Source organism: Equus quagga, chromosome 3, assembly GCF_021613505.1.
Source record: "Equus quagga isolate Etosha38 chromosome 3, UCLA_HA_Equagga_1.0, whole genome shotgun sequence".
In the NCBI taxonomy this organism is placed as follows: Eukaryota; Metazoa; Chordata; class Mammalia; order Perissodactyla; family Equidae; genus Equus; species Equus quagga.
The window spans coordinates 154,406,329-154,418,759 of NC_060269.1; the positions used below are offsets into that span (position 1 = coordinate 154,406,329).

Here is a 12,431-nt window from a genome sequence, read left to right on the forward strand (position 1 = left end):
TCCCACCCTATTTCTCTTGACTCTGCCACTTGTATAAATGCAGAGCGACTATGGAAGGTTATGTATGATTTGTGGGGAGCATAGGGAAGAGGAAAAAGGATCCCCCAAAATAAGAGAGAAGAGAGAAAGAAAACAGCAAAAAGAATCCATGACATTAAAACACACCCGCTACGCCATGATTCTGTGCACTTGGACTGCTGCACGAAGAGATGCAGGACAGGAAGGCAGCCATTCATTTGGCATTAAGGATTCGAGATGCAGGACTTCTACTTGCTTCTTTACACTTATTTTTATAAACTTGAAATGGCTACACCAAGCACATGTTCTTTAAATAATCAGAAAACCCAATAAAGCTATTTTGACAGTTTAAAAATGAATTTTTCTAACACCCCACCCTTCCTGGGCTGCAGAGAGCATCACACATGGTGCCCAAAAGTCCCCAACACAGCACCAACCCCTCTATGGAGATCCTATTGTTGGCTCCTTTCTCCCACTTGTAGGTCCACATGCCCAGCTGGGCTAAGGCAGCAGGGTACCGTACCAAGAGACGGAAGAAATGACCCGGAGACAGCAGGCAAGATGTGCAGATTTATTGGGACTTACGTACAGGGAGAGAGTCCCGGGGCAGCCAGCTGGACATAGATCTGTGCACGGCTACTGCCCCCCAAGAGAAGCTTAAGTAGGCAGAGGAACAAAGGCTGTGTGCTTGCCAAGGGGGATCATCCGTCTATGACCTGCATTCCCAGGACCAGAGACATCCCTCCCCCCCGCCCAACTGGAGGGCCTCTGTGTTTCCTCAGACCTCGAGGGTCTTTGTGCTAACTATTCCATGAGAAAGCAGCTGGGTTGGCCAAGCCCAGGACTGTTATCATCGTTAGTGCTGGCACATAGCCCAGACAGGAGCCTCAAGGACACATGGTTTTAAAGGGGGCACACCAGCTAGTGCCCCTACACCACCCCACCTGGCTGGGCCAGGGGTGAGTCATCCCAAGGGCTGGTGAGCAATGTTGTACACTTCCTCACACCCAGCTCCTTGGGCAATACAGAGGCGGGTGGGGCCTCCCGGTGTCCTTCAAAGTCCTGCAAAGACACTCTTGCCTTTCAGTTGATCACCACCTCCTGCTCAGCCCCATCTCCGGTGAGCATTGTCAGGGATCAGCTTTCTTGCCCGCTCTGTGGGGCCTCCCTCCCTGCCCCTGGATGGCTTTGGGACAGTCCTTGGGAGCTCAGGGCCAATGTCAGCTACTAGCACTAGGACATATTCCTACACTTTGGGCATTAAAAGCCCAGTCCTGTCTGACCCTGACTGCCTGTCTGCCCTGGTACAGGCCTAACCTGGTTGGGGCAACGAGGACTGTCTTTCCTTATACCCCCTTTGACTCCTAGGGGATAGGTAAGAAAGAAGCCTGGCTTTATGATTTGTCGGCAGTGGAGGCCTGGATTTCATACATATGTGCATATGTGTGCTTAGATTAACCCTACATTTGACGTCTAATGCGCTCACTGCCCAGTCCCAATACAGGCACTTCATGTCATCTCCAGAGGGCCCTGCACTAACCGGAGCCACCTTCTCCCACCTGAGATGGGGACTCCAGGCCCATCCCGGTCCAGCAACTGGTAATTCTGGTTCAGGGTTCAGGAAAACCACTCCAGGCAGGCTACTTCTTCCAGATGGTGAGGGTCGAGTGATGGGGGAGCCTGACGGGATCAGGAACTCCTGCACCTGCTCCTGCACGGAGAACACATATGCACTGAGTGTGTGCTGCAGGAACCTCACCAAGAGGTGCCCTGGGATTACATCAGTCAACAAGACAGGCAGATGGGGCGAAAAGGATGGAAAAGACCTTCTAGGCAGAGGCCTGAGAGGAACAAAGGTTGGGAGGTGGGAAGCGGCGTGGCGAGGCCGGGGAAGGGCCTGGCGCCACTGGGTTGGGGTGCAGGCTGGTGAGAGTGAACCTCAGGAGCCGCCGATCCCCACCTTTACCCCAGCCTGCTCTCCCCGCATCACTTCATCGACCCTCCCACGCCCGTCGCGAATGTGACCCCATCTTAGAGAAGGGAAGGGAGGGGCTCAAAGGTCACGGCTGCCTGGTTTCTCCCTCCCGGGCTCGGGGGAGAGGCTTCTGCGAGCAGGTGCTTGAGCGCTCGGCGGGGCGGACCCGCGGGCTCGGCCCAGCCCAGGGGGGAATCCCGGAGGCCCCGAGCCGGGTCCCCGCGTCCCCCTCGCGGACTGGGGGTGGGGCAGGCCAGCGCAGGAGGGCGAGGGGGCGAGGCGCGGGCGAGGGAGGATCTGTGTTGGGGGCGCCGCCCTGGACCCCGAGGGACCCTCCCCAAAACGTCCCCGGAGCCGTTTTCCGCCCATCGGTGCCGGGCCTGCTCCCACTCCGTTGCATACCGCAGCCGCCGCTCGAACGCGCGAAGACCCGCCACGCATGCGCCGCCGGCTCCCTCAGCGTGCGCGGCCGTCGCGCCGGGGTCGGGCAGCGGGAGGTGCGACGGAAACCAGGATACAGCACGCCGCAGGGTCAGGTCGCCCGGTGCTCGCCGGGACTTGTAGTTCGCAGCCGCGCAAGTCCGGCGGGCGAGGCCGCCGCGGGGCACGCCGGGACCGGTAGTCGGCCGCAGTGCCCGCCCCTCAGCTGGCCGGCGGGCGCCCGAGGGGCCCAATGGGAGCGGCGGCCCGGCCGCCCCGCCCTGTAACGCCGGACGTCCGTGCCGGGGCATGGCCGCCGCCGGTGCCGGGCCCTTGAGTTGAGCGCCTGTCGCTGGGAGCCAACCGCCGCCCTCAACCGTCCACGCGGGGGCCCAGGCGCCGCCGGACCGGCGAGGAGCCGCGGCCACCGCAGAGGAGGAGGAGGCAGCAGGAGGTCGGAGCGGTCTCCGCGGCCGGGCACATGGCGTCCATCTTACTGAGGAGCTGCCGCGGCCGTGGGCCCGCCCGCCTCCCGCCGCCCCGCGCCGCCGCCCCGAGGGGTAAGCGGCCCGCGCTCTGCCGATGGCGCGGGGCCGGCGCCGGGGAGGTGGGCTGGTGGCCGGGGGAGAAGGGCCGGGGGACGGGGCCGGGGTCGGGGCTTGGAGCCGGGGGAGGACTGTGGCCAGGGTCGGTGTGGGGACAACAGGGGCCGGGGGTGCAGGGCCCAGGGGACAGGGAGCCGGGGCCAGGACGGGCGGAGCGGAGAGGGCGTCGGCCCGGCAGCCCTGCGGCGCCCCCGGGGCGGGTCGGGGCGCTCGGACGCGGCCCGGGGCTGGGGTCACGCCGGGCCGGGGCAACGCCCAGCAGGGACCTTGGGCAGCCCTGCCCTGCACCCCGCCCTGACCGGCCCGCTGCCGGGGCGTGGTGAGCGTCCGGGCCGTGCGGGCAGTGCGCGCGGGGCGGGCGGCGCCCGTGGCTCACGCGCGCTGTGACCTTAGTCGCCCGCCTGCTGGCCGCTGCGTCGTGAGCGGGGAAAGTTCTGACGGTCCGCCCTAGGATGGTCTCGGCGCTCCTCTCGTGGTTGAGGTGGGTGGGACGTGGCGCCCACTCACGAGGGCTCCTGAGATGAGACGGCCGGGGGCTGGCAGACGCTGGCGAGCAGGCCCTGCGGGCTGGCAAGACGTCTGTGGGGCTGATTCCCTTATGGTGTTATCGGGCCTCCATAGAGAGCCCCCAGGTGTTGCGGTGCATGGCCTGGGGCAGATCCCGTTGTACCTGGAGCGTCGGTGACCCTAGCTGTGACATAAACATCGGGCCCTTAGGAGTCCACGAGTAGTCTTGTGGCACTCTCCCTCACTCCCTCTCTCTCTGTATTTTTCTCTTTTTAGATTAACCTTTCTGAGCTTGTTCCTTATTTTTAAGATCCAAGTAAAGATAAAACTTGCCCTTTGAGATTGAGAGATTCAAGTAAAATGATATACTTCAAGATGCTTTACAGTTTGCAAAGGCATTCTATGAACCATGATTGTTGTAATTTTTAGCAATAATGGCTGATTGGCTGCTTAGACCTTTGCAGCTGTGGAAAAGGATTTGAGCAGCAAGAACTGACTGTGTGTCAACTGTTGGGTGTCCGGTCCAGCTTTTAGCCTTTCCCTCTGCTGTCAGAGCTCTCTCTGTATCCCTTGCCTGTTAAGGGTGGTGATAATAGTACTTTGGCCCCTTCACTTTTCTGTAGCATGTTTATGGGTGAGAAATTAACTGAATTTGCTTTGTGGTTGTATCATTCCAGGAACACAAATGTTTCCTGAAGTTATCACTGTTCTTTATTACACAGACATAAAGGGCAGAGAGTGGGTTTGCTGTAGGACCAACAGAGAATCCAGAGCCTGCAGGACCCAGGGACAGTAGGGAGCAGGTCCCTGAACCCTCAGAAATGACACTCCTGGCTGGCTGGGCACGGCGGCCCTTATCTAGTGCACGTTTCCCCTTTTATTAACATCTTGCTTAAGTGTGGCTCAGTGTCACAGGCGGTGAGCCAGTGCTGCCTGATGTTGTTAGCTGAGGCCCATGCTGTATTCAGATTTCCTTTTTTCTGTCCCGTACACCACTCTGATCTCTTTTTCTGTTATGTACTTTTCTTTTATCTGCATGCACTTTATTCTGATGTCCTTTTTCTGTCCCAGGACCCCATCCAGGACACCACGTTACATTTAGTCTCTATTTCTCTTTAGTTCCCTCTTGGTGGTGACAATTTCTCAGATTTCCCTTGAGAGTTTTGAGGAGGACTGGTCAGATATGTTGTAGGATGCCCCCTACTGGGATTTCTCTGATGTTTTTCTCATGGTTATGGGTTTTGTAGGGAAGACCACAGAGATGAAGTGTCCTTATCACATCCTGTCTAGGGTGCCTGCTTGCAATGTGATTTATCACAGTCGACGTTGACCTTGCTCACCTGCCTGAGGTGTGACTGCAGGTCTCTGCTCTGGATTACTCTTTTCCGCCTCTCCACACCGTGCTCTTTAGGAGGAAGTTGCTCTGTGGGGCACATACTTAGGAGTGGGCTAGAGCTCTATAGAGGTGGGCTGACCAGATTCATCAAGGACCGGGTGTGAGAGCAGACAGACAGGAGGACTTGAGGAGGAGCAGGCTGGGAGAGTCCAGGAGTTCTTGGAACTCTTGAGTGTGAGGTGCCATTGGACCTCTGGGTCTCATGTACCCGCAGGTATTCAGGTACAGAGTGCCTGGGGAGGATCTGGAGGAGTGGTAGAGAGGAACCTGCCAGGAGCAGCTTGGGGGAGAACCTGGAGAGTGTGGTCTCCTGGAAGCTAGATAAAGAAAGGTGTGGGATACAAAGAAACATATTTGGTCTCTGTCCCTGGTCCCCAGCTCTTGGCTGAGCTCCTAAAAACCCTTCCTATTTCTCGAGTGATAGGAATGTCTTTTGTTCTTTGCAACGAGCCCCTTTTTCTCATACCTGAGTTCATGCTAAGGCAGAACCTGTGATTGTAAGGTTGGACCTTCCAGCCCCACGCTCAGCCTCCAGGGAGGGGAGGGCATCTGGAGACTGAGTTGGCTCGCCAGTGGCCAAGGTTATATTCAATCACGCCTAGGTAATGAAGATAAAAACTCTTGAACAGGGAGGCTTGGGGAACTTCTGGGTTGGTGGCGCATGCCGACCCCACGGGGACAGAGGCTCCTACACTCAGGACTCTTCCGGACCTCGTGCTATGTGCCTCTTCGTCTGGCTGTTCGTCTGTATCCTTTATGATAAACTGTAATAGTAAGTAGAGCACTTTCCTGAGTTCTGTGTTATTCCAGAAATTATCAAAACTGAGGGTGTCATGGGAACCCCCAAATTTGTAGTTGGCCAAAGTGTGGGTAGCCTGGGGACCCTACTTGCAACTGGTGTCTCAGTCTTGTGGGCCAGAGCTCTTAACCTGTGGGTCTGCATTCATGCCCGAGAGAGTCAGAATTGAATTGTAGGACACCCAGTTGGTGTCGCAATGGGGGAGATGAATTGGTTGTTGGAAAAAAGACCAGAAAAAGGGCTTCCAGAAAGAGGGAGTGGCCCTTGGCCCACATCTGTTTGGGGGAGGGGGTAGGACAGAACCTGAAGCCCCGCCGGGGGCTTTCCTGGGAGGTCTGGGGGCAGAAGCCTTCAGAGTGAGGAGAGCATGTAGAACAGAGGGGATGTGAGTTCACGCAGCTTAGAGATGGGGGGCAGGCCAGGGAGCTCTGGGAGCTGTGACAGTTTGTCTGCTTGCTGGGGGTGGGGGGAGTACATGGGGCAGGGAGCCATTTCTGAGCAAAGTTCTTGAGGTGAGGGGCTGGCCCAGGGCAGGGGTGGAGGGGACAGGCACAGGTCGGGGAAGGCTTCTATTTGGGAGACAATGTGGGCAGGTCCTCAGCTGGAGTGAGAAGGGCCAGGTGTGCTCTTTGCCAGTTGCTTTTTAATTTTAACTGAGAATGTGACATTTGAAACATAAAAGATTACTTTATAAACCATGGTGACTGAACACTCAGGAGCCCAGCTCCCAACTTAAAACCAGGCTGTCACCTGTATTACAAGATCTCAAATTTAGTGTTTGATGGGAATAGCCTTCTGCACAGGATGTGAGAGTTACCCATGATGACACTGGCCTTCTATTGACTTACGTAGTGACAAGTGGAAGTCCTTATCCCCAGAAGGTCCACTGGGAGCAGCTTGGGTCTACCCTGCCTGGCTTGCTCCAAGGGTGTCCAGGAGTTGGCACCTGTCCCCTGCCCTGTCCGTCTTCTCTCCTCCCTTTTCACACGGGCTCCCAGAGTGAGCTCTCAGCAACTCAAACCTGCTGTGGGCACTCCTGCTGCCTGAAGAGTCTTATATGATGCCAGCCTGCTTTTCCAGGCTTGCTGCCTGACACCCCCCTAGTTCCTCAAGCTGCCTGCCACCCTGTTGGGATGGCACCTGTGGCCCCGCCACCCCCAATATCTGTCTTGTCCCTTCCACAAGCTGCCCCAGCACCAAGTTTGATCACAAGTAGGCCTGAATATTGGTCATGTGAGTGAACTCTGAATTTATGCTTTTGGAAAGTAGAATGAGTTAGGGAAAGTGTCAGAATACATCAAAAACCTAAAAATATGCATACACTTGTTAATATTGTTTATCCAAGAAATGGCTCACTCTTGGCTTTATTTTTCCAGTAATTCTCATTGCCTTCACCCCCTCATGTGGGCAGGGAGGGCATTGGGTCATTGGGGTGGGGCCCTTGCTTGCTCTGTGGGGCTGTCTGTGCATTGGGGGTTATATGCACCCTGGCCTCTGCCCACCAGAGCCAGCTGGAGCAAATGGGAGTGGTCTCACCCAGGGAGACCCACAGGCCCATGCTCCCCAGACCCTCCGCTGATGCAGTCCAGTGCCCACACTTGGGGTGCATGGAGCCAGCCCTACCTCAGGCTCCCCTTCTTCCCAAGGGGTACCCTTAGACACTATATTGCTAACTGAGGCAGACCCTTCACTTAGCAACAGTCTGAAACCTTCCAACACTCAGAACAGGCTTCCAGAAACTTACTCTACAAAGGAAATCAGCACTCTTTCAGACTCTAAAAGACGATATCAGTATAAAGCGCCTGGCTTGAGACTTATTTTCTTGTTTTTTCTTTGTTTTTGTCATAGGTAGTCTGGGGGATCGTGCTTGTCTCAGTTGTGCCAACACCGTGGGGTTGATAAGCCGCGTGTAAGTAAATAAATGTCACTTTCCATCTATTTGAACGTGGGAGCCTGAAAATGCTCAAGTGATTGTGACTCCCGATTTTGGGGGAGACAGTATCTCCTACTTTCCTGTTCTTTGTTTTTGTTTTTTTTAAACTTTTTTCTTTTCCTTTTGAAATATATGACCATATATGTATAGTGGTGAATCTTTGGAGAATAAATGAACACTCATAATCCCAGTACCTGTTACAAATATTATTAAAATTTGATGTATTTTATTCTGGTCTTTTTTCTTATATTCTGGTTTTTAAAACATGCAGTGGTAACCACAGTCTGCATATAGTATTATGTATTTCTTGTGACAGATCTTTTCCATGCTCAGTTAATTTTCAGTGGATTTTCATTTTCCCCTTGTGCAAAAAGACGTTGAAAGTGCCAGCTAACATTGTCGATGTTGGGCTCCATCAGTGAACACACAGACCCTTCCTTGCACCACATTCCGTCCCTCACAGAGCATCTTGCTGATCTGCTGCTGGCCACGGGGCTCACCCCTGCCTGGTTCTGGGAACGTATCTAGAGTGTGGTGGACTTAGCCCTTCCCTGTGGTAGGAGGTCTGTGGTACTGCTGCAAGGGTGGAGGTCTTCCTGGAGGGAGTGGCATCCACACTTTGTGTCCACTCTCACACACAGACTTGAACTTACCTCGGAGCTGCTGTGATTTCCCACCTGCCATCCCCTCTGCCCAGCATCCCCAAAGTCTCCTGACGCCCCTCACCTATGAGGTGGGATGCCCAGACCTCTCTCCTTGCTCCACCTACCCCAGACACCCAGAGTGGAGCTCAGTTCTCCCTTCCAACATCCCTAGTTCTTTCTGTTCAAGAGTACGGGACTGTATCCCCAAGTGCTGTCTGTCTGGCCCCTCACAACCCCTTCCCATGGAGCTGTGAGGTCTTTTCGGTTTTCTTAGTCATTTGAGATTAATTTGTCACCTCATCCTGGCTATAAAACTTTTCTGGAGGATGCTTCTTGGGAAAGATTTAATTCCCCGAAATGAAGACTACATAAGTCATATGTGAAAAATTGGTTGTTGTTAAAGGAAATGGTGCGTAAACATATTTTCAGTTTTATATCTTTTATAAAGTGCTAAAATGTGCAGCTGGACACACATGGCTTTTCACACATGTGTGAGTGTCTCCGTGGAGTGGAATCAATGCATGTGCAGTGTTTGGTGGGGACACGGTAAAGTCTGTTTACAAAGTCCTCCCAGCAGCAGCCCCTGCAGGGCCCACTCGCTGCCAGAGCACTCCCACCTGGCTCTTGGCTTTGATTTTGATTAGGTTTCTTTTCTGAGAGTCACAAGACTTTGTTGTCATGAAATCCTTTTTATGATGTGGAGCCATTGACGCATGAGTGTAGAACATCTCTGCTCTTGCTGAAGTGTGCTGTTCTAGATTTCATTCCAAAGTGAACTCTCTAATCTGTGGGTGGCATTTCAGGGACCTGGGGCCCAGCAGGTACCTGTAAACAGCATGGCCGTGACCCGGGGGTACAATCATGCTTGCAATGAGGGATGTGGCTCCGCAGGGCCAGCTCTTGGGGTTTTTCAAGACAAGTTGGAAGTCTGGGTTTTGGTGTCAAGTCTGAGGTGAGAGGACTGTGGTGTGGACCTGCTGCAGCCCCGTGTGGACTGCGTTCACCCGCGTGAGCCACCCCAGGCGTGTGGGGGCCGGTGCTGCGGATCAGTGACCCCGGCAGCGTGCAGGGCTGGCTATGCCTGTCTCCCTGTCCTGGAGCACCTGTCGTGCCTCGGCGCTCTGTGCCTGTCGTTTACCCTAGTGCGTTCTCCAGCTGGCTCTCGTCTCTGGGGGACCAGGCCTCACGTGCCTTCTTGGACAGTCTTTCTAGATGAACTTTTGAATTACTTCAGGTGTAAAATGTTATTTTGGGGATTGTAACTGGGATGCCGTTAAACCCATAAAATCATTTGAGAATATTTTAAAATCGAATGTAGTCTTTACAGATGTTTTCTTTATTATGACCTTTTCTCTCAGAAAAAGGTGTGTCATTTTCTTTACATAGGCCACACGCATTGCCTTTAAGACAGTTCACAGATGTGTTCTATTTGGTGGCATTAATGAGCCTCCTTTTTCATTATCTTTTCTAAGGGATTATTACTGGCATGTAAGGTACTAATTTCTATATATTTTCTTGTGCCTGGCCGCTTCACACAGCTCCATTGATTATTTTTTAGCTCATATTGTAATACATTTTTAATTAATGGTTATGGATCTTCCTAGTGCATGATAATAATTTTTGTCTCTTCCTTCCCAGTGCACTAAGCTTCTGTTGGGGTTTCAGCTCTTATCTCAGTAGCCAGATGTTATCAGAACAGCTGTAGTCATTCATGCATTATTACAACAGCAAAAAATAGAGTATCTAGTGTTTAACTAGTCTCTGCTGTTAGCTTCTGTTTTTGAGTACTCTGCCATGTCTGTTTATTCTTATCTTAAAGTGTTTTTATTAGAAATGGATGTTGAATTTGTTGAGCACCTTTTAAGATTCAAATGCCCTTGCATTTAAGATTCGTATTAAAACATAAAAGCTGTGCTTTATTAATATAAATTTTTTATAAGTTCACAATTTTTATGAAGTTAAACACTTTGTTTAGAAAGTTAAACCATGAGAACTGTAAAGCTGTTTTGCTGAACTCATACGCTTCAAATTAGGGATTATAGATGAGAGTTGAAGTCTTACATCAGTCTCAGCATCCAAAAAACATTTTTTTTGATCATGCAGTATAAGAAATCTTGAGCTAAGTAGTTGCAAGTGGTAACCATTTGTATTAGTTTTTTTAACAGTTACTTTGCAATCTCAGTCTTCAGTTGAAATGGTCCAGACCCCTGAAGGATGGAGAGTTTCTGATTCAAGGCAACATCATGGACATTATCTGGCCACACTTCACCTCCTTTATCATAGAAAGAAAGGCAGAGAGAAAGGACCCAAAACTCTGCGTAAGCAGTTAAACATAGCACAGCAGCTCTGAAACCGAGCACACGCTGAACCTCATTCAGTGGGAAAACCTGAGCTGACATGAGGCTGTTTCTCTTCTTAAGTCTCCGTTAGTGTGAGTACTCATAAGATTTGCTGCAGAAATATCAGTGTGTTGGTGACAGGTACGGCCCTGGCCCCCGGGGGTGCTCTCGGCACATGGCACACTGGCTGTCATGCGGCCTCGAGGGCTCTAATAGGTGTTGAGGTGTTGGGGGCAGTTGTCTCCAGCTCCACAGCTGAGGGGCACTTGTCCTGCAGGCAGGCTTGGTTTCACCTCTTGTCTCTGGGCAGAGAGGTGTCTTGCACTTCTGGAATCATCCCTCTTGGTGGTGGTACCTGTTGCTCCATTGTCTGTCCATCCTTCCCTGTCTTGTTGCTGGGTCACTTTGCCCCTCCTGGCGTCGTGTCCCTGGAGAACTGAGGGTGGCGTGTTAAGGGTTGCATCTTCCCTGGCCCAGCCTGAGGCTATTGTCTTGGCGAGTTGTTCACTTGGGAAGGGGACATGTTACCATGAGTTTAGTGGCCCACAGGTGTTATGCCTGTGGCATTTTCCCAGCTGTTTGCAAGAGTGAAGAAGTGCTGTGGCAGAGAGCATGTCTGGGTCCCTGCATCCCGCTCCCAGTGCCTGCCATCAGGTGGCTGTGTAGCTGATACCGGCACAGGAAATGCTCTGAACCCGTGAACGCTGTTCCTCTGCCAAACACTTCTTGGCTTTTTTCTTCTTGAAGGTGACAGCAAATGTCCAGGTTGAAATGGACATAGGAGTCAGCATCCTAAAGTAAAACGAGTGACTTAATGAAAATCTCAAGCTTTTTAACATGAACAAATGGGGCTTTCCTCTGGGGACCATGTGTTTCTGTTGTTATGTTGCTTTCACCCAGAGCATTTTCCCCCCCACTTTAAAGGTGATTTATCAAAAAAAAAAAAGGGAAGGCAAAGAAAAAGCAGGAGAAAATCAGTGACTGGATGGTAGGAAGCTGGGCCCACTGGCCCTGCATGGATGAGCCGACTGGGTGCTTTTCAGAAGCATTGCCGAAGCCAAGGGCTCTGGCAGGTCAGGGCAGAGTGCGGTAGGCCTCAATGACGGGGTCTGTCCCAGACGCCCTCAGGAAGGCAGCAGTGCCCAGGTTAGTTTTGTTTTGATGGAAATTTTTTGAATAATAAATTATGCAATTTTATGTTTTTTGAAAATAGCTAATCCTTTCTGGCTAGATGGTTAGTAGTAATACTCTCTCTAATGTGCTTGAAGACAGCCAGATCTTGGGGCCTCACAGGCCTTGACTGGGTGTGCCGGCTGCTTCTCTACTTGGTCTGTTTTCACGTGTCTCTGCCTTTGCCTGTTGCCTGCCCCTTGTGACTGCTGACGTTACAACTTCTCATGGGAGCCACTCACTTCCTTGCTAATTGAGGGTTGGGAAATTGGATAATTAAGCTTGGTGAAGATAGGAGGTAAGGTTTATTTCTATGTGGGCACTGTCATCGCCCACGTTGAGAGGTGAGGCTGAGGCACAAAAGGCATGGGCTGTGGCCAGCGTCTCAGAGCAGCAAGTGGCCGAGCAGCACTGTGAGCCAGCGGCTCTGCCATGCTCTGTGCGGCCTGTCCCTTGGCTACTGTGACTTAGGACAGGGTGGGTTCGAGGGACCCCCCCCCCCAACCTCCTGGCTCAGGTGTTGACTCTGGGGCTAAGGAGCTCGTGGGATAGGATTGACCCTGCTCTTTGAAGCCGGGAGCAGGGGCTCAGGACAGAAGAAAAGTCAGCGGGGAGTCAGTTGGTG

General features: G+C 52.6%; 1 protein-coding gene and 1 long non-coding RNA gene across 4 annotated transcripts in view; one reads left to right on the forward strand and one right to left on the reverse strand.

Moving 5' to 3' along the window:
- Positions 1 to 575: 575 nt before the first annotated feature.
- Positions 576 to 2,495, reverse strand: LOC124236865 (uncharacterized). Its single transcript, XR_006887860.1, has 2 exons — positions 2,396 to 2,495; positions 576 to 1,729 (listed from the first exon to the last, which is right to left on the reverse strand). It is a non-coding gene; the product is annotated as an uncharacterized LOC124236865 (long non-coding RNA).
- Positions 2,496 to 2,693: 198 nt separating this feature from the next.
- Positions 2,694 to 12,431, forward strand: part of LETM1 (leucine zipper and EF-hand containing transmembrane protein 1) — a 38,617-nt gene continuing 28,879 nt past the window's right edge. The window contains exons 1-2 of one of the 3 annotated variants that reach the window (XM_046656608.1): positions 2,694 to 2,973; positions 7,569 to 7,629. In XM_046656608.1, the coding sequence (XP_046512564.1) occupies positions 2,895 to 2,973; positions 7,569 to 7,629 (140 nt within the window). In that variant the 5' untranslated portion in view covers positions 2,694 to 2,894. Of the gene's footprint in view, positions 2,974 to 5,568; positions 5,694 to 7,568; positions 7,630 to 12,431 lie in introns of those variants that run through there. The other 2 variants (XM_046656607.1, XM_046656609.1) reach the window with 2 other exon arrangements.